General features: G+C 46.6%; 1 protein-coding gene across 7 annotated transcripts in view; it reads left to right on the top strand.

Moving 5' to 3' along the window:
• Positions 1–20,687, top strand: part of LOC109890394 (pericentrin) — a 33,165-nt gene continuing 12,478 nt past the window's right edge. For 4 of the 7 annotated variants that reach the window (XM_031824278.1, XM_031824275.1, XM_031824277.1 and 1 more), the window contains exons 1-29: positions 1–186; positions 1,088–1,117; positions 3,538–3,717; positions 4,381–4,566; positions 6,936–7,085; positions 7,211–8,004; positions 8,130–8,498; positions 8,580–9,075; positions 9,292–9,708; positions 9,815–10,129; positions 10,215–10,358; positions 12,088–12,343; positions 12,453–12,740; positions 12,841–12,920; positions 13,002–13,113; positions 13,267–13,393; positions 13,518–13,637; positions 13,754–13,937; positions 14,741–14,852; positions 14,947–14,987; positions 15,091–15,225; positions 15,386–15,659; positions 15,757–15,907; positions 16,111–16,561; positions 16,645–16,842; positions 16,950–17,021; positions 17,117–17,221; positions 17,375–17,527; positions 18,332–18,478. In XM_031824278.1, coding sequence (XP_031680138.1) covers positions 139–186; positions 1,088–1,117; positions 3,538–3,717; positions 4,381–4,566; positions 6,936–7,085; positions 7,211–8,004; positions 8,130–8,498; positions 8,580–9,075; positions 9,292–9,708; positions 9,815–10,129; positions 10,215–10,358; positions 12,088–12,343; positions 12,453–12,740; positions 12,841–12,920; positions 13,002–13,113; positions 13,267–13,393; positions 13,518–13,637; positions 13,754–13,937; positions 14,741–14,852; positions 14,947–14,987; positions 15,091–15,225; positions 15,386–15,659; positions 15,757–15,907; positions 16,111–16,561; positions 16,645–16,842; positions 16,950–17,021; positions 17,117–17,221; positions 17,375–17,527; positions 18,332–18,478 — 6,135 coding nt within the window. In that variant the 5' untranslated portion in view covers positions 1–138. The remainder of the gene's footprint in view (positions 187–1,087; positions 1,118–3,537; positions 3,718–4,380; positions 4,567–6,935; positions 7,086–7,210; positions 8,005–8,129; positions 8,499–8,579; positions 9,076–9,291; positions 9,709–9,814; positions 10,130–10,214; positions 10,359–12,087; positions 12,344–12,452; positions 12,741–12,840; positions 12,921–13,001; positions 13,114–13,266; positions 13,394–13,517; positions 13,638–13,753; positions 13,938–14,740; positions 14,853–14,946; positions 14,988–15,090; positions 15,226–15,385; positions 15,660–15,756; positions 15,908–16,110; positions 16,562–16,644; positions 16,843–16,949; positions 17,022–17,116; positions 17,222–17,374; positions 17,528–18,331; positions 18,479–20,687) is intronic. The other 3 variants (XM_031824276.1, XM_031824279.1, XM_031824274.1) reach the window with 2 other exon arrangements.

The following is a 20,687-nucleotide window of genomic DNA, read 5'->3' as shown; positions in this document are numbered from 1 at the left end:
GCCATATTGAATTTCATATTGACAGTTGTTCCGAAGATTTTCCATCCGCGGTACAAGAAAGTAAATGGTTTTAGTGGAATAATCAGCGATTTCAGGACATTTGTCCGTAACCTTTAATGGTTGTGTTTCAATCAAGACATGGACGAAGATGAACGACAGAGGAAAATAGAAGCTGGAAGAGCAAAGGTTTGTAACGATTTATGGGTAATGCATCAAAGTAACTATCTAGCCAACAAGCTAACCTAGCTAAACGTATCAGTATCAGCAACATTGTCGTACAATAAAGTAATAGGTTGCAGTTGCTTGATAGAGGGCTTTGAGTAAGTTAAAGTTTTAGCTACAAATTGAATCGCTAACAAAGCTAGCTAACTACATTACATGTAACTATGGTTAGCCGAGTCTAAACTAGCTACAGTATAGTTACTAGCTAAACACTTTGCTATTCATGAATTATAATGCCCCACTTTGTGGCTTGCTAAACAAATGTTGGTATTGTTCTATCGTTGACTCACCAACCCAGCTGACGTTATACTGCCCATTTTAACTACCCTATTGTCTCAGCTACTATTTTAATAACTTACTTTGATAAATGACTTAACTAAATGCACCCAGATTACTACTGTTTATTAATTTAGTTAGTATTTGGCTTGTTGCTGTAGAAACGGACTCCTATTCAGTCTGCTACCCTTCTGTTTACTGACTAGTGTGGGCCGCTTACTGGGAGAGTATCAGAGTAATATAACGACCCTATAATCCTCGCAGACCTTAGCGAAAATGTCTTGACCTGTCACCTGAGCATCAATTCTTGCACTCAGCGCGCATCAACCCTACCGTTCCCCACAACGGTGTCTATATCGCTTCAGGTATGGCCTCTGCTTGGGGTGGCATTCTCCCAGCAGTTGTTGTTAATTTAGATAAGCATGTGCTATAGATTATGAGGAATCTGACCGCCTCACCAGAGTCTTGAACGGATGCATGACCTACCTATTTTTGGCACACCTCAAACCTGGGCGATTCTCACAGCTGAGTTGGTATGACTTCCTTCACAATAACTTCATTGATAAACCATTGTTATACCTTGTGACAGAAATCCACCAACACGCAGCGCAGTCAGTTGGTAAGTGGTGTGAGATACAGGCTCTTGGGTTGTGGTGATTCTGTCTATTGATCTAGAACAGGGGTGGCCAACCTTCATCCAGGAGAGATACTGAGTATTATTCAGGCTTTTGCACCAGCCCTGCTACAACACATCTGATTCAGCCAATCAAGGTCCTGGTGAGCAGTTGATTAGAAGCAAAAAGCCTGTGGTAGCTCTGCATGCGGAGGGTTTGCCACCCCCTGGTCTGTCTATGGGCTCTATTCATCTGTTTTGGGATGTTGTTGACTAGTCACTGTCTTTCATCGCTGTCTTGCGTCTCTATCTCTTTTTCAATTGGATTCTTTTTTGTGGATGGGACACATTTATAAAACTTTGCAAATAGAAATGCACCACTCAGAGACTTCTGTTCATTTATTTCCACATGATTGGACTTGTCCCCCTAGACACTGATCCACCAGCAGTCTTCAGTTGTCCCCCTAGACACTGATCCACCAGCAGTCTTCAGTTGTCCCCCTAGACACTGATCCACCAGCAGTCTTCAGTTGTCCCCCTAGACACTGATCCACCAGCAGTCTTCAGTTGTCCCCCCCCTAATGGTTGAATTAGTGGAGGGCTCTCTGGTATCATAGCAGATGTGTCATTGTGAACACACACCATCAGATGGTGCCATGACACTAAAGCTGGCCTCTGGTCCTCCAGTACTCCCAACAGCACACATTTTTAATGTAACCCTAGACAAGCACACCTGATTCAACTTGTCAATTAATCATCAAGCCCTCAATGAGGTGTGTTTGAGGGCTACAACGAAACTGTGTACTGTTTTTCGGGGTACTTGAGAAACAGGGTTGGGAAACATTGGTCTAAAATAGTATAGAAAAAAGGGTGCAGTTTCAGACATAATCGAACACATTGGATCCCAGTAGGCCTTCTTGCAGTTAGCATCCCAACCCTGACATGGCACTTCTGAAGGAGCTAGTATGCCCTCAAATATAGCAACAGTATTAGAAAAGTTGAAAACGAATCAACAAATGGGCATGACATAGGCTGCAGTAGGCTTTTTCATGCTTGTCTGAATTGTGAAATCGTCAGTTGGCCACTTATGGCAGCTGTTGCTATGGTGACATGCCACGTCTGCATCAGTTTTCTTTTGCTTTGAGGCAAACCAAGCTCCCGTCTTCAGTTTGAACACAAATAGCCTACATACGTACACACACAGCTGCCTGTCTGATTGTATTAGTGTGTAGAGCAGCATGTTCGACTACAGCCAAGTCTAGCCTCACTTTAACACAGATACAGACACAGGAGGCTGTGGATGGTGAGTGGGTGTGTACAGTATCTGCTGAAAGCTGGGCAGACTTCAATCGAGTAGAACCGCCCACATGTAGAGATCAGGCATACACACACACACACACACACACACACACACACACACACACACACACACACACACGTGGGTCAGTAGCACTGCTCAATGCAACATGAGTCCTGGGGCTGGACATGGCATGGGTCGGCTTGTTACGGGTTTGCTTGGGTTAGAACAAAGCACGTGCTACCACCTTGGCACACACTTTGGGCTCGGGACAAAGCTCCTCCTGCGTTCTCTGCATTACACTGCCATCCCAACCCTCGGCAGGAGGTTGAAGTGTCATATTGAGACTAGTGTGCTTGTCTGCCGTGTGTGTTTGTCTCAACTGTGTGTGATTGATAGATTGGTCTGATGGTTTGAAAGGGAGGGAGTGTGAGGGAGAGAAAGGCTGTGGGTGGGAGGGAGAGAGGGGGAGGGAGCGAGAGTCAGAGGTGGAGCGTTATACGAGGGTCTCTGAACCACTGTAATCTGATTTAAGCTGCTTATAGAAGAGGGGGGAGAGAGAGAGAGAGAGACCGGGATGCTGAAAGAGATGCAAAGTGAGATTGGATGCACAATTACACTGACTAAATCAGTGCACTTGGACTTCAAAATGTAATGTTTTTCTGATCGCTCTGTTGGGAACCTTGTTGTCCAGTGATAGTGGTTTTGGGAGATCTATGGAGCGATGCTGGGAGGTTGACTGTTAGGACTAAGTGGAGACTGTGGCTGGTTGACTGCTTTGGACTGGCAATGTGCTGGGGCTTTCATTCTCTCTGCTGGTTCAATCAGGGATGTTACCTGTGTGCTGGGAAGATGATCTGAATCAAACTCTTGTTCTTGCTTATTGGGAGGATGAAACCTTCACCCCTTAAACCTATAGCCTTTTCTGACTTCTTAAGTCACTGGGATGATTTATTGAAACTTTGACCTTTTTATTCCCTGATCAGAATGATGGATTTGAACTTTGATGGACTTTTGGTGGACTCTAACCCCTGACTTCTAAGTTAACCCCTGACATGCTGATAGTGTGGTGGTGTTCAGCCCTCCTGACCTACTTGTCCCTCTACCTCTCCCTGTCCTTCCTGCGTAGCTTGCTAGCTTCCGACAGAAAAGGGCGAAAGGGGACGGTCAAGTCGCGCAGAAAAAGACGCAGAAGAGGAAGGGCCCGTCTCCAACGCAGAATGACGGCCCAGCGCAAGGTCGCCCCCTAGGGATGGACCTCCAGACAGACGGCAGCGCCACACAGCAGGACGACATGTGTAACAATGAGGTGAGCCTCTGGCTGAATGAATGAAAGGAATGTAAATATCCACACTGTTGCATAGGCTGACTCTATAGTTTAATGCAGCATTTCGATCATAAGGTCTTTGTCAGATTTGATTGTATGCCAATCCCAACTCTATGAGCATGTATCTTTCCATGGGTCAGAACATGTCATTCGTTTCTCTGTGGAGTGAAAACGATTCAGAAGACTGATTGGCTACGATGTCTGACCCATATGTCTCAACGTATGGATGTCAACTCAGCAGCCTCCTATGCTTTAGCAACCCCCCCACATACAGGGTAAAAATGGGTCACTAAACACAAAGATGCTTCTGGCGGCTGGTTGTCATAGCAACATGAATGTGATTACTGTCAACTCTATGTACAGGCTTTAAAGGGGAAGTCCATCTAATTTCATGGAAATAATAAAGCAAGCCATCTATTGAGTTTGTTCAATGAGGTGTGTTTGTGCAATGCTAGAACAAAAGCCTGCACCATCTGCATCACCATACAGCTCTCAGTGACTAATATTAGATGGTCACGGCGGCTTTAAATGAATAGTCCACCCAAATTATCAAACCTGTCTAATCTTATAGGTAGCCAAGCAGGTAGTCTATGAATATGTGCAATATGACTAGGTTTACTTACCCCCCCAAATGTAACCCTTTAGGAACCACAACGTTTTGGTGAGACAGATCCGAGCCAACTTCCAGAGTTCCAGGGGCACTTGGAGCAACACCATCCCCAGGAGGGAAGCAGTGTCCTGGGCGAGCAGGCGGTCGGTGGGCAGCCTGAGGAGATGGAGGTTGTGGGAGACGAGGTCCTAGTGGTTCACACTGGAAAAGATCAACTCAAGGTACTTAACCGTACATACATACAGTTTATTTAATCAATAAGGCCTGAGGAGGTGTGGTATATGGCCAATATACCACGGCTAAGGATACAGTGCCTGGATACAGCTCTTAGCTGTGGTATATTGGCCATATACCACAAACCCCCAAGGCGCCTTATTATAAACTGGTTACTAACATAATTAGCCAAGTAAAACATTTTTTAATTTTTAATTGTCATACACATGGTATACGGTCTGGTATACCACGTCTTTCAGACAATCAACATTCAGTCTTTGTCTATAAATGAGGAAATATGGAAAGCTTTTCCTTTTGAAGAGGATGGATGGGAGAGAAACGGATTGAATTCGATTTCCATTATTGCTGGAGAAATTACATAATCGTGTTATAAATACGTACCAGGAGAAATGGGTTAGCTGTGTGTTCATATGCATGCCCTGCAACAAAAGTTACACACACACACTTCACTTGTGTGTTGTACCTCGTTTCCCTCCTCCAGGAAACAGTAATTATATTCTTAACTTTATGGTTAGATGCACTTGTTTGACACACACCACCCACAAACACACACATACACACCACACACACACCACTCCTAACTGGGTTGGGTATTTTCTCGTTTGGAATCATTTGTTCTCATGCTTTTTACCCATAAGAACCCAGGGCTGCTTCTGAATAATTAGAGATAGAGTGCCTTCAGAAAGTATTCACACCCCTTGAGTTATTCCACATTTTGTTACAGCTTCAATTAAAAATGGATTAAATAGATTATTTTTCTCACCCATCTAAACACAATACCCCATAATGACAAAGTGAAAACATGTTTTTAGAAATGTTAGCAAATTTGTTGAAAATTAAATAGAGTAATATCTCATTTACATAAGTATTCACACCCCTGAGTGGTTGTTTACCATTGCTAGAAAACCATTTTCAAGTCTTGCCATAGATTCTCAAGCAGATTTAAGTCAAAACTGTCACTTGGGAACATTCACTGTTTTATTGGTAAGCTACTCCAGTGTAGATTTGGCCTTGTGTTTTAGGTTATTATCCTGTTGAAAGGTGAATTCGTATCCCAGGGTGTCTGGTAGAGAGCAGACTGAACCAGGTTTTCCTCTAGGATTTTGCCTGTGCTTAGCTCCATTCCATGTATTATTATTTTTTATCCTGGAAAAACTCTCCAGTCCTTAATGATTGCATACCCATAACATGATGCAGCCACCACTATGTTTGAAAATATGGAGTGGTACTCAGTAATCTGTTGTTGGATTTGCCCCAAACATAAAACTTTGTATTCAGGACAATAAGTGAATTGCTTTGCTACATTTTTTGCAGTATTACTTTAGTGCCTTGTTGCAAACAGGATGCATGTTTTGGAATATTTTGGGGTTCCTTTTCACTCTATCAATTAGGTTAGAATTGTGAAGTAACTAAATCTACAATCCTACATTTTCCCCTATTACAGCCATTAAACTCTGTACCAATAGGTGCCCTTCTTTGTGAGGCATTGGAAAACCTCCTTGGTCATTGTGGTTGAATCTGTGCTTGTAATTCACTACTCATCTGAGGGACCTTAGAGTTAATTATGTGTGGGGCACAGAGATGAGGTAGTCATTTAACAAATAATGTTCAACACATTGCACACAGTGAGTCAATTCAACTTATTATGCGAGTTGTTAAGCAAATCTTTACTCCTGAACTAATTTAGGTCATAACAAAATGGTTGAATACTTATTGACTCAAGACATTTCAGCTTTTCACTTGGAAAAATTTGACTTTATGGGGTATTGTGTGTAGGCCAGTGATGACAAATCTTAATATAATCCATTTTAAATTCAGGCTGTAACACAACAACAATGTCTAGTGAATACTTTCTGAAGGTACATCTTTCTCTCTGCTCTGTCTCCCTCCCTTCCTCCCTCCCCAATTTCCCTCTCTTTCTGCTCAGTCTCCTCACTCTGCTCTGTCTCCCTCCCTTCCTCCCTCCCCAATTTCCCTCTCTCTCTGCTCAGTCTCCCTCACTCTGCTCTCTCTGCTCAGTCTCCCTCACTCTGCTCTGTCTGCTCAGTCTCCCTCACTCTGCTCTGTCTGCTCAGTCTCCCTCACTCTGCTCTGTCTGCTCAGTCTCCCTCACTCTGCTCAGTTTTCCTTTCACTCACTCTCTGTTCAGTCTCACTCTGCTCTCTCTCTCCATCTCTGCCTGTTCCTCTCTCTCTGTTATACTTTGCATTCCCCTTGCAATCAAATATTTGCCGTTTAACAGACACTTTTAATCCAAAGTGATCAGAATCAAATGTAATAAAGTAAGGTGTTAAGAATAAAATGTGTGTTTATGTCTGTGTGCGTGTGTCTGACTCTGGTCTCTCTCTCTCTGCAGCAGTTACAGGCAGCAGTAGAGAAGCGTAATGAGATCATCAGCAGACTGAGCTGTAACCTGCAGGAGGCGCTGGAGAGCAGAGACCAGGTACAGCAGGAGGCCTTCTCCCTCACTGGACAGATACAGGCCCTGAAGATGCAGCTACAGCAGGTACACACACACACACACACACACACACATACACTTCAAAAAGTCTAAACACTCTTTTTTTTTTTTTACTGCTAGCAATGAAGTAGTGAATGTAAGCTCTTCGATGTCCCTGTTTTCTTTTCCAGACCTCTCAGTTCTTTCGCTCCAGGACACAAGGGGGCTCTGAGCTCTCCCTAGCCCAGCAGAAGGCCTCCCAGCCTGACCACAGCTCCTACGACCTCTCCTCACTCCCCAACCACCTGGAGGTCCCAGTAGCAGAACCAGGGGAGCAAATACGCACACTCCGAATGGGACATGAACAGACTGGAGCTGGGTGTGAGAGCCTAGAACAATGTATTGATCCTGAGATGGATGCAAAGATACACACATTGAGGAGAGAGCTGCTAGAGGAGAGGGAGAAAAACCAGCTCATGCTTTCCCAACTAGAAGAGGAGAGGACAGGGAGGGAGGAGGAGAGGAGAGAGATCCACCAGTACAAGGAGGAGAAGGAGGTGTTGAATAGGGAATTGCAGGAGCTAAGGAGGAGACTGGAGGAGGAGGCGAGGGAGAGAAGGAACGAGAGGAAGGATGAGCGAGAGATCAGGGAAAGACAGGAAGAGGAGGAGAGGAGACTTGGAGAGGAGGTGCAGAGAGTCAGACCGCTGTTGGGGGAGAGAGGGAGAACGAGGGAGGAGTTGGGATTCAAGGCTTCTAAAGACAAACTGAACCAGCCAAAGGCCAGTGTGGAAGAGGAGGAGGAGGAGGGAGAGGAGAGAGAGGAGTGCCTTCTGGACGTGTCCCTCCCCACTGATGGCACCCCGCTGTTGGAGCGCTACCTGTCCTCGGCCCTCCCCTCACACTCGTGCTGGGCCAATGAAAGTCTGGAGGAGTGCAGCCTTCTGGGAGAGCACAGCATTCTGGACAACTCTGGCAACTACAGGTTAGAGGGACATTGCTGTGCGTGTGTTTTTGCCCTTATGGTGGATTTTCCCCCCATATGAATCACCTCTCCTAATCTCTCTCCTTTCAGTCCTCTCATCTCTCTCTGCCTCCATCCCATCACAGGTTTGAGCTGGACAGTGATATCGTCAGTGGTGGTGACCAATCCCAGCTGTCCTTTTCGCAGGAAGAACAAACTCACTTTCCCGTCCCACCATCCACTGCACGGTCCCCTGACCCTGAGAACGAAACCTTGCCCTCTTTTGCCTCCCAGTGGCAGAACAACCCCCTCTCTGTCTCACGAGACACCAGCGAGACCTCTGAGAGACTTAGTGAGACGTCAGAGAGTCAGGAGATCTCAGACCTGGGCAAGGAGCTGCTCATCCAGCAGTGTGGAGACCTCAGGGAGGAGGTGGCTCTGAGGGAGAGGGAGAAGGAGGTGGTGATGGAGGAGTTGAGGAGGAGCGCTGAGGATCTGGAGGAGGCCAGGGCCAGGTGAGTGTGATATAGTGTGTGCCTGTCTACCATAACTTTGTGTGTTGGAGAACTTACAGCTCATGTTCATCGTGTGTGTAGGTGGGCCCAGGTCTCTGAGGAGCTGCAGGAGGCGCACTGGGAGCTTGAGGAGGAGCGGGAGAAGAGGAGGCGAGCTGAGGAGGAGGTCAGCCTGAAAACACACGAGGAGGACAATCTGAAGAACAGACTTTGCACCTTACTGGAGGAGAGAGAGAAAGATATGGAAAGTCTCATCTCCTCTCCTTTCCTAGAGGAGGGAGGTACCTTCCTCCCCAGCCAGGAGCGAGTGATGGAACAGCTAAAAGAGGAAAAATCTCTCCTCCTCTCTCATCTAAAACAGCAGGAAGAGCTGCTCTCCTCTGTCCGGTTGGAGAAAGGAAGCAACAAGGAGAAAGAGGGGGAGCTGAGGGAGGTGGAGGAAGAGAAGAGTGTTCTCCTCTCCAGGTTGAGGCAGCAGGAGCAGCTGGTCTCCTCTCTGCAGGAGGTGAAACAGGCGGGAGACTCGGTCTCCTCTGAAGTCCATGCTCTGTTTGGACGACAGCTACAGTCACTACAGGTAGCTAGGAGCTTTCTTCTTCCTCCCTCATTACTTCTCCCTCTTTTCACTTTTTCCTCTCTTCTTCCCTCTCCTCCCCTCTTCCCTCCTCATTCTTTTGTTTCTACTTTTTCTCACTTGCTCAATTCACTATCATCCACTAGCTAATCCTGGTGTTTTTCTCTCTCTCTCTCTCTCTCTCTCTAATTGGTTTGATTGGTTCTAATTGGGTCCAAGCTAATAACCTCTCCTCTCCAGACCCATCGTGACCAGCTTCTAGCCCTGCTGGAAGAAACTAAATCCAGGCACAAAACCACCACTGCCCTCCTAGGTCAGAAAACCCTGGAGCTCGACACCGCTCAGAAAGAGATGCACAGAGTCCAGAAGGAGGCGGAGACAGCGAGGCAGGAGGTGGAGGAGAGGGAGAGGAGGATAGAGCAGACGGAGAGGGAGAAAACAGAGGTAGAGTCTGAGTTGCTGTGTCTGAGACAGAACCTGTGTAACCTGGAGGAGGTGCAGGCCCAGGGAGTGAGGGAGAGGGAGGAGGGCAGAAGGAGAGAGGAGGAGATGGACAGAACCATGCGGAGAATGGAGAAGGTGATGGCGGAGGAGCTGGAGGAGTTCCAGAGACAGCTCCGAGACAAGGAGGAAGAGGTGAGGAGGAGGGTGGTTGTGATGAGGAGGAGGAGGATGATGATTAGACTATATGTATTTGGACCTGTTCAGGAAGTACTGAACAGACATGATATCTCTTTTTCAGGTAGAGGAGGAGCGGGAGAAGTGGGAGGAGGAGAGGCAGGAGAAGGACGGGGAGGTGCAGGGGGTGAGACGCCTGCTGGAGGAGCAGCGGAGGGAGAGGGAGCAGGAGGTGAAAGCGCTCCTGGAGCAGCAGATGCGGTCTGTGGAGGAGGCCACAGAGAGACTGAGAAGATCTCACAGTGAGGACGTGCAGGAGCTGCAGGAGAAACACCAGGAGGAGGTGTCTGAGCTGAGCGGCCGTCTGGAGAGAGAGCTGTGTGAGCAGAGACACAGTCTGGAGGAGGAGCAGAAGAGACAGATCAGCCTTATCAAACAGGTACACACACACACTACAACAACAACAACAACCTATTCACATACCTGTGTTCTGCTAGTCACCCCCCGTCGTTTTCTGTCTCCAGGTGAACGAGAGAGAACACCAGAGGATGCTGTCGGAGATGATGTCACAGCAGAGGGAGGAGCTTAGCCATTTGAAGGCAGAGCTATCAGGGGACCAGAGGGAGAGCATGGAGGCAGCCCACCAAGCAGAACTACTACAGATACAGGTACACACACAACTACCCCTACCAGGTTTTCTGTTAGACAGTTTTTATTAAACTGGCGCCGGCCAGTTGTCCCAAAAAATAAATAATAATCATTGCAAAATGATTTTTTTTTAAATGTAAATACATTTGACCGGTTATGCTTATTGGTCTACAGGTAAATTTGCATAATTTAGTAGAATTGCGTTAGCGCGTGTGTATTTTCATTGGTCGTTATGTTTATCACACGCACAGCATATAGATGTAGAGCCTATATGAGCGGAAAATCTGTCAGTGGTGAGAGCTGCTGCTACAGGTCCTCAAACAGCTCATTCCTTTCTGCTGGATTGAAACATGCTTTTTTAATAACAATATTATAACAATTCTCAATGAAATTTTGTGTTTAAAAAAAAATGTTTCAATGGCCACAATTTAAAAAGAGCTACTATTTGTATTTCTCAACTGATAATTGAAGATCGCTTCCCATTGGCCATTCAAGTACAATGGTAGGCAGGCTTCAATCCATCACACTCCACTTTACAATGAGCTGGAGGCAGTTTGCATTTGGAAAAAATATAGTTAGTATTTTAAAACCTGAACGTTTTACTTCGTATTATGACTTGGCTTCAAAATATAATCCCACCATAGAAACGTGGAGGCAATTATTTTACGAAGACTTTGAAACCAGTAGCCTATATGTTTTTGTTGTACACGTTCTATTGGTTTTCAAAGCCACTTTATTTGTCCAGTAGCCAAAGGCACAATCCTAGTCATATTACCAACCCATGATAGTTGTTGCATCTTTAGATCTCCCCCTTTTCTACATTTCTAACAGATATTTTCATCTCTGTTACATGAAACTGTTTACATTTGCGGTGTGCTTTTGACAACTGTGTTCTCCTGCTAATTGCATTGTGGAACGAACATGCGTAGCCTACTGCTTTGGTGTGTTGCTGCGCTAATCATCTGAATAAATAATAGTTTATTAAAATGTTACGCTAAATGTTCAGATCTGTTGCATTGACCTCATTGCTTTAAAAAAAAAAATGTCACTTAGCCTACTGGTTGTATGAATTTAGGATCTATCATCCCACAACTGTCCCAGAGTCTGTTTAGTATCGTCTTTCTTTCTCCCACAGAACGACTAGGTGAAAAATAGATTAGATTATCTTAACTTTTATGGGGAAGATTGACATACGCTAGTGATTTTGCTGTTCGTTGTTGGCTGAGGAAAAGTAATTGTGGCAGGTAATCTATCATCTCCAAAGTGCTCATCGGTTTTTGGTAAGGATGCGTGTCGTTGCATCCTCAAGTTGCGTGTTCTTTTAAAGCTGCAATATGTCACTTTTTGGGAGACCAGACCAAATTCTCATAGAAATATGTGTTAGAGATCTGTCATTGTCATTGAAAGCAAGTCTAAGAAGTGGTAGAACTGTTTTTATGTGCGGTATTTCTATGCTTCCCATTATGATATTTCACCGTGGTTTAGATGGTACAATGATTCTCTACACTTTACTTGCTTTGCTACATAAACTGAATTTTAGCAACCAGGAAATGGCGGAGTGATTTCTGCATAGTGCAGATAATAACCATAATCTAAATGTGTCATTCTGAGCACCGTGGGTGCAGGTTACACAACCAAAGCATATGGGTCCGTTAAATTAAAATGCTTCCTTCAAATGTCCGGCTTCACATTTTCCTAATGGAAACCCTACCCCCTACCTACCTCTCTCTCTTATCTATCGCTCTATAGAGCCAACAGGCTCTGGAGCTGGAGGCGCTGCGTCTGAGCCTGACCAACCACCAAACGACCCAGCTAGAGCTCTCCCAGACCAACCTGCAGCGGGAGCGGGAGGCCTCTCTAAGCGAGCTCCAGGCTTCCCTCAGGGAGAAGTGGGCCCAGGAGAGGGCCGTGCTGCAGGCCAGACAGCAGTTTGAGGTGGAGAGGCTGAGAGCTGAGAGTGAGGAGAGGATCCAGCGAGAGCAGCAGGAGTATCACAGGAACATGGGTGAGGATGATGGTAGTAGAATAGGGCCTTCTCACTCAGATGCTCCAATGCATAGCTCTGTTTAACAAATGGACCTTCATCTGACCTGATTGAGTTGGTGTGTGTGTAGATGCTCTGAGGCAGGAGTGTGAGAGTCGTCTCTCCCAGGAGAGAGCGTCCATGGAGGAGCGGCAGGCTACAGAAATAGTGGCCTTGAGATCCCGGTGGCAGCAGGAGTCAGAGAAGGCCCAGTCAGAGCTCCAGACACAGCTGTCAGGGGCTTGGGCATCACTCTCCACCCAGGCAGCCTTCACCCAGACTGGGGCAGATCTGTCTGAGGCCCGGGCTAGCCTGGAGGAGCTCCAGAGGCTGGAGGGGGAGCTGAACCAGGCCTGGACCGAGAGGGACACTGCTGCCCGTGAGTCAATTAATACGTTTTATTGATGTTGTCCGTATGTTGTAAGGACGTTATAAACACGTGGTAAGGATGTTATGAATGTGTTACTGCTACTCTCCAGGTGCAGTAGAGGATCTGGTGTCCAGACATCAAGTGGTGCTGCAGGAGAGAGAGGAGCAAACACGGCAGCTACAGCAGGAGGTGAACACACACACTTCTGTTTCTGAGATTTGCTTTATGCTTTGGATAGTGCCTTTCCTAAACTCTCTCTCCTTCCTCTAGGTGTGTCGTCTGCATGGAGAGCAGGTGACTCTGAGACATACTTGTGACCAGGAGGTCTCTCAGCTCTGGGCTCAGCTAGACAACATGAGGACCAGCCGCCAGGAACTGGGAGGTGAGTACACATACACACACACACACACACTCTCTGGACCTATGCTAGAACATAATTCGTCAAGTATTACAAATTGGTTTGATTGGTCAACCAACAGAATTTCAGATACCTTGTCTTTTTCCATCTCTCTTTTCCCTTCGCCTCTCTCTCCAGAGTTGAAGGAGCAGCTGCTAGCTCGTTCGTCGCGGGTGGATGACATCGAGCGTCTGAAGGCGGAGTTTAACGTGCAGAGGCGGGAGATCAATGAGCAGAATGAGGTTGAGCTGGAGAACCTGAGGAGGTACACACACACACACACCTATGCAGCTGAATGTGCTCTCCTACACACACCTATACAGGTAGGTACATGCACAAGGTATACAAGTGAACACACACTTACAGCCCATTAATGTATATCCGGTCAGGTACTTTGAGCAGCGTCTGCGAGTAGCAGAGGAGAGCTACCGGGAGGAGATAGCCCTGCTGCAGCTGAGACTGGTGGAGGGAGCCCTGGAGGACTCTGTACTCAAGACCCAGGATGCTAGGTATGCTAATGCTAGAGGCCTCGCTCGGCTAATCTGCCCACCAGCCGCCAATTACACACAATCTATAAGCCTGGGCCAGTGGTGGGCCATGTTACTGACCGCTGTCGTGTGTGTAGTTTCCTGTCTGAAGGGAGAGGGGAGGAGGAGAGGAACGATGTTCTGGCTGAGATCACACTGAAACTGGAGAAACACCAGGAGGCGTTTGACCAGCTGCGTGTCCAGTTGGAGGAGAGACACACTCAGGAACTGTCTAACCTACGGTCCTCTATGGCCCTGTCCTACAGAGAGGAGCTGCTACAGGTACACACACCAGGGTTTTACCGTTAACCTGTAAGGTCAATTCATTGATTGAATACAGGCATTTTGGGGCCATATGCATTTTGAAAACATACTGTTTGAAACTACATATTATGAGGCATGCCTTACCTTGCTTCAAAGTAGCCTAGCCAAAATCCAACCAAATGTGCAGGCAATTATTTTATAAAGACCATATGCCATTTAAACTAGTAGCCTATTTCTCTTATGTTCTATTGGTTTTTAAATCAACTTTCATTGTCCAGTAGCCAAAGGCACAATCCTAGTCATATTACCAACCCATGATAGTTGTTGCATCTTTAGATCTCACCCTTTTCTACATTTCTAACAGATATTTTAATCTCTTGAAATCGCTGGCATGTGAGGTGCACGGAAATGTTTTCCGCTAACTGCATTATGGAATGAACATTCACACGTAGCCTACTGCCTTGTGCGCATTGCTGCTCTTAGAATGTAAAGAAATGATAGTGGACATGTGGACAGTGATTCTAACATCTTCAAAGTGTCCATCGGAATTCGTTAAGGACACAAGCCATTGCATCCTCGAGTCTAAATGGGACTTCTGGAATTCAGAGCACTGTGGGTGGGACGCCCTAATCAGGTTACACACCCAATGCATATCGGTCCGGCAAATGCAATAAATGTAAATTAAAATGCTGCCGGTCAAATGTCCGATGCTACATTTTCCTAACAGAAACCACACACACACACAGGAGCAGGAGCAGTCTCACCTATGATCCAGCATGATCAGGCCTTGTCTTTCCTTCACTATTTTGTTTTCTCTCTAGGTGCGTTCAGACCTGACTGATCGTTACTATGGCGACCTGCAGGAGCTGAAGACTCGCCACGCCCTCGAGATGGAACAACTCCGCGCTAGACTGTCAGACAGCCATGTCAGAGGTATACGGACTCTCTTTCTCACACACACATTGGAATATTCTTCAACATATAAAAATATTTTCTCTTACCCTCAATTTATCATTTTCCTCTTCAGAGCTGACGAGGGTGCGTCTGGAGGCTGCCAGACAGGTGGAGGTAAGAATGATGATAGTGAATTAATTAGATTCTGTAAATCGAAGTGAGTCGAAGTTCTGTTAAGTTTCCAGTGGGAGTAGGTTTGCTAATGTGATGTGAACAGGTGGAGGTGGAGCATAGAATGTGGTGTCACTCTGAGGAGCTGCAGACCAGAACGACCATGATCCAGAACTTGGAGACACGACTGGCTGCCCTGGCAGACACACACAACATGGAGCTACGCTCCCACACTATGAAGGTACACTCACACGTACACTGAAAATACACACACACACACGGAGAAACACAAACTCACAGCAAGTACATACATACATAATTGTGTGAGTATGTGTGACAACGTAATGAGTGTTGCCACATGTTGACCCGGAATGACTGTATGTTGACCCGGATGTTTTTAGCTGAAGCAGAGCTTTGCTGAGGAGCTGGTTGTGAAACTAGCAGAGGAACATAAGGAGGAGAGGGAGCGAGTGATGGAGGAGATGACCCTGAGGAGAGCGGAGGAGGTGCAGAGGCTCAGACAGGAGCTCCAGGAGGAGGGGGAGGCACGGGTCTCTGCCCTGAGAGAAGCGCTGGAGAGAGGGATGGCGGAGGAAAGAAGCGCTCTGGAGAAAGGGATTGAGGAGGCGAGAGCGGCGCTCAGGAGTCTACAAGCCTCACTGGACAACGACCTGAGTAAGTACATGAAAAGGTTTCATGTAGTTCCACCTCCCTTATTTCACTGTCACTTCTGCATGGTCTTTGCCCTTCGTCTCACATGTCTCTCCCCCAGACCCCCAGGCGGTGGCAGTGAGACAGAGACTAGAGGCCCAGTACGAAGCTGAGCTGACCAGGGCCAAGTCCACCATGGCTGCTGAGGTCAAGGAGCTGACTGCTCTGCTTCAGGAGCAGGGAGACCAGAGGCTGTGCCAAGCCCAAGACAGGTGAGACATGGCTGGGGTAAAACACCCAAAGAGACTAGGGGGGTCTGGAGGTTAATACAGTGTGTTTCATGTAATACCAGAGATTCTCACTAGCTAGTGAACGTTTGCCCCATTAGTAAACGAATGCATTCACAGAGAGAGTTAACACTCTCTGTCCTTTCATCTTGAAATGAATCTGGCTGACTTGTTCTGCCTGTGTGTAGGTTCCAGGAGGAGAGGGAGGAGTTGGAGCATCGTCTGGCCCAGCAGGGTGAGGTTTCTCTGGGGGAGCTGAGGGAGGAACACATGGCCGCCATGGAACTCCTGAAAACCACGCTACTGACCAACCACACGAAGGACATGGACACGCTACGAACCAATCACAAAGCAGAACTGGACTCTTTGTTGGCCAATCACAAGGCTGATCTCAAAGCAATGGCAACAGAGATCGCAACAAAACACGAGGAGCTTGTTGTCTTGGAAACCAGCCTAGAATCAAAACGCAAGTCTGAGCTCGATCACCTGGAGGCAGTCCTACAGGAAACCAATCAGGCTCAGCTAGAGGCACAGGAGGCGGAGTTAGAACATAGGCATCAGGAAGAGAGGGAGGAACTGGAGAAGAGGATGCTGGGTAATATGGACACACTGGAGACCACGTACCTGAGGGAGATCCAGGTGAGAACACACACACTTTTAAATCTTGTATATCTATATTCTACATTTCACATCTATTTTATCTTAATGTTCTCATATCTCAGACTCTGCGTGATCAGAAGTCTGCGCTTGAGGCGAAGCATAAGCAGGAAGTGGAGCGTGAAAGGTCAAGGCTCAACCAGGAAGTGGAGCGTGATGGGTTGGAGCAGCAGTCCGTCAGGGAGGAGCTGAGGAAGGAGCTGGCTCAGCTTCACATGGAGAAGTTTAGCGCCATGGCAACGGAGCTCAGCCACACCCACCAGGTGAGATAACAAAGTGGTCATTTGAAGTCAAGAAAAGATGCAAATTCGCAAATTCATGAGACAATTCTGATGTTCTCTCATTCTTGCTCGATCTCTCGCTCTCTCAGAATGAGTTGACAATCCAGAAAGAGGCCTTAGAAGCTGAACACCACACGGCTCTGGAGGCCCTCAGGAAAAAGGTACTCATCCCTCCATCTCTTGGTTGGTCTATCCATTAATCTGAGCATCCGTCCATCCATTCAGTTGTGTTTGATCTGGTTGTGTCTGTCTCCAGGTCTTGGAGTTGGCGCAACAGCACTGCACTGCCTTAGAGGAGCTCACGTGCACCTACACCTCAGAGACACAGCAACTCAACACACAGCACCAGCAGCAGCTTCAGGTCTGACACACTTACACACCATCCCAGAACATCCCATTCCCCTTGTCAGTAGTCTTATAAAAGTGAAGGGATTACGCTCTCACTGTGCTTCCACACACTATTAGATGAGGGGTCAATGTGTGTGTGTGTGTGTGTGTGTGTGTGTTTGTGTAGGAGCTAAAGAGTGCGTCTGTGAGAGAGCTACAGGCGTGTCGCCGGGAGCTGGAGGAGGAGTCGTCACGACAACGGCTGCACTTCCTGGAAGAGGTTGAGCTTCTGAAGGCCCAAGCAGAGGAGAGACTTGAGCAGAAGATCAGCCAACTCAAGGTGAGAGGAGGAGAGATATGGAGAGAGGGAGGGATGACAGGTGGAGGGAGGGTAATGAACTTGCTGTCTGACAGGCTAGAGGAAATATTCATTGTATTGCTTGAAGCCACCAAATCCTTTCATAACTATACAAATACCTAGGGCAGAGGGCGCCGAAGAGGAAGAGCGAGGGTGGGGGAAAACGGCGTGAGGTCTTCATCAGCCTTAAACATTGTAATGAACTATACAGGAACGTATGGAACAGTGGTGGGTGTCTTTTTAGGATACATTTGGGTTGAACGCATTCAGTTGTGCATCTGACTAGTTATCCCCTTTCCCTGTCTTGATGTCACAGTAGTCTGCCATCGTGCTCTTTGTGTCGATCACTGAGAGAAACTGAATTCGGACAGATTACATGATATAATGGGGCTGGATTTTGGAGGTCTGCCTGGCCAGCCCATGCCTGGCCAGTGTCCCATGAGATTTACACAACCATCATAATCCTTTCTTCATATAGGACAGTGTGTTTTTCGCATCAGTATTTCTGTGGGTGTGTGTTGCTGCCACGTGAACAGTGGCTAAATGGGATGGATTTGAGCCTTTGATCCTCTGATGCAGAAGGTTTTATTTTGTACACTTAACAAAAAAAATGCATTTGAGCTGAGCGTTAGCTAGCAGTCTGTTAGTCAGTCAGTCTGAATCAGCTTGTGAGTTTTTGGTTGTTAGAGCTGTTAGCCAATAACCTTGGCGTGAGTTTTAGAACAAGTTCTAGAACAGAAGTGCTGGCAGTTTGGACAGCATTACCAGCATCTCTTTCCTCTGAAGGCGGAGTTTGAGGAGCAGAAGGAGGCGGAGCTAGCAGAACAGAGGCAGAGCTTCAGTTCTGAGCACGAGCAGAAGGAACAAAGCTACGCCGACAAGATGAGCCAGCTCACTGCACAACTGCTACAGCTGGACACTGTGGTGTCACAGGTAACCCACCACACACACTGGAGTAATTGAGCGCGTCCAATATGACTGGAGCGCCGAGCGAGATTCCCAACGGCTGGAGAGTCGGCCTTCTTGCCCGCTCCAATTTCACTCCAGTAGCACTTACTTCAGGAGCTCAGGGCATGCCCGGCCCAGCATGCACTTGTAGTCTACTTGAGTGCTGCTATAGCCCCTTGCTTTAGCTACTGTCTGTTTGTTGAATATTTTCATGAAGAAACTGATGAAACACACAGGTGCAAAATCGAGGTGACTTCTAAAGTTGAGGAGCAATAGAGATGATGTAACGTTAATGTCCACAACTAAAAAGTCATTGTAGAACCTGAGAAAGCATGATGGTATACTTACTACGTGCACATGCTAAAATAATAAAGTAGGTGGGTAGATATCGAAATGTCTTTGTATCAACAAAGAAATCGGACCTTTTAAACGTCCCATTAATCATACAATCGACCGTAATTGATTTTGGCCCAATATGCCTGGCATATTCCCACGTTTAAGGAGCTTTGTTTTGATTGGGTTATTTTGCCTAAAAACCTTCAGGCCTACCGATATAAAAGTAAAAACAAGCCTGCATCCCCAGAGGATGTTCTCTGCTGCTGACCTGTTCTCCAGACACCATCGTATGAGCCTGAAGCCACAGACTGGCCAAACTCAGGTTTCTAAAAATGAAGGCACTAATAAGTCATTATTTAATTTGTATTTTATTCTATGTAAGCCTATTTGCACAGTTTTAAGACCATAATGATTTAATACACTTTGTCCCTGCCAGCCTATTGTGCCGCACTAGCAATGTATTTCTTTGTAGGCTTTAGCCTTGAAATAATACAAATAATAGAGCCTAAATAATTATTTTCTGTTCCTTCTTAGACTCCCTGTTTGTCTCCTGACCTATTTAGAGTGTTTATGTGTTTAACATGACATGTAGCCTGTTTGAAATTGAGTGCTTCTTATATTCACCTTTTCATGTTTATTATAATACTTTTCATTCAAATCATATGGTTTTGTTTCAATACTTCAAAACCAAATGGTTGGTCCATGTAGTCACAAAAATGGATGGGTGTTGGTTAAATAGGGATTTTAATGAAGGGAGCAAGAGCAGTTTTTTTTTCCCTGTGAGCGGTAGGAAAGGACATGGTGCACCAGAGTGTTTTTAGTGGTAGGAAAGGACATGGTGAACCAGAGTGTTTTTAGCAGTAGGAAAGGACATGGTGCACCAGAGTGTTTTTAGTGGTAGGAAAGGACATGGTGCACCAGAGTGAGCGACTTGCGGGATTTCCAACCACTCAACCTCCACTCACATACTCTGACACACACACTGTTAGTAGGAAATTAATCCTGTGGGCAAGACCAGACAAGCCCAACTATCCACAGACCGAGGGGGGGGGGGGGGGGGGGGGGGGGGGCACGGCACAAAGGGAGAAAGAGAGAACAGGAAAATGAGAGAGTATGGGGCAGGAGATAGTGATATATATGTAAGAGTAGAGGAGAAAGAGAGGGAAGAGGATGATTGTGGTGGGAGACTTGCAGGAGGAGAATAAAAAGAGTAGGATGTTGTTTTTCATCACTCTAAATGTCTAGAAACACACTCACAGCCTAGTGGCTCTCCTAAAGGGATTATCTTCTTCATTAATCTCAATACTAATCCCGTGTGTTTTCTGTCCGGCGTGCACACACTCTGCTGGCTGGATGTAAATCTCTCATCTCTCATCATGCAAAATGGCATTTCAGTTACATGCACATTTGTTTATTCAAAAATGATTTTCATTCATCCATCCATTCCACCCAGTATGTTCATCATGGCAGAGTTCCCATGCGAACTATGACTGACAGTTCTGCCTCCTATCCAACCTTATTCACAGAGACCATCCGTTCTATGCTAATGCTATTTTAGACCCCCCCCCCCCCCCACCCCCAGGGGTGTGGGTGTGTTTGTTTCCATAGTGTTTGTTTCCATGGATCAGGTAGTGTGGGGTTTTTGTGCTACAATAATCCCCCCCCCCCCCCCCCCTCCTTAATCTTAAGGGATATAGGTGGGGGGGAACTGTTGCTAAGGCAACCAGTGTTGGTTGTTAGACAGAGGGAGGGAAGGAGGGGGAAAGAGAGGGAAGAAATTGTAAGAGAACGAGCGAGACTGCGGAAGACGTGGCGAGAGGAGCCAAGTTAAAGCTTTGGGAAGGAGAGGTAAAGGGAT

Source organism: Oncorhynchus kisutch, linkage group LG5 (assembly GCF_002021735.2).
Source record: "Oncorhynchus kisutch isolate 150728-3 linkage group LG5, Okis_V2, whole genome shotgun sequence".
NCBI classification, from domain to species: domain Eukaryota; kingdom Metazoa; phylum Chordata; class Actinopteri; order Salmoniformes; family Salmonidae; genus Oncorhynchus; species Oncorhynchus kisutch.
Note: the sequence above shows the minus strand (reverse complement) of the source record. Positions and strands in the feature narration are given on the sequence as shown.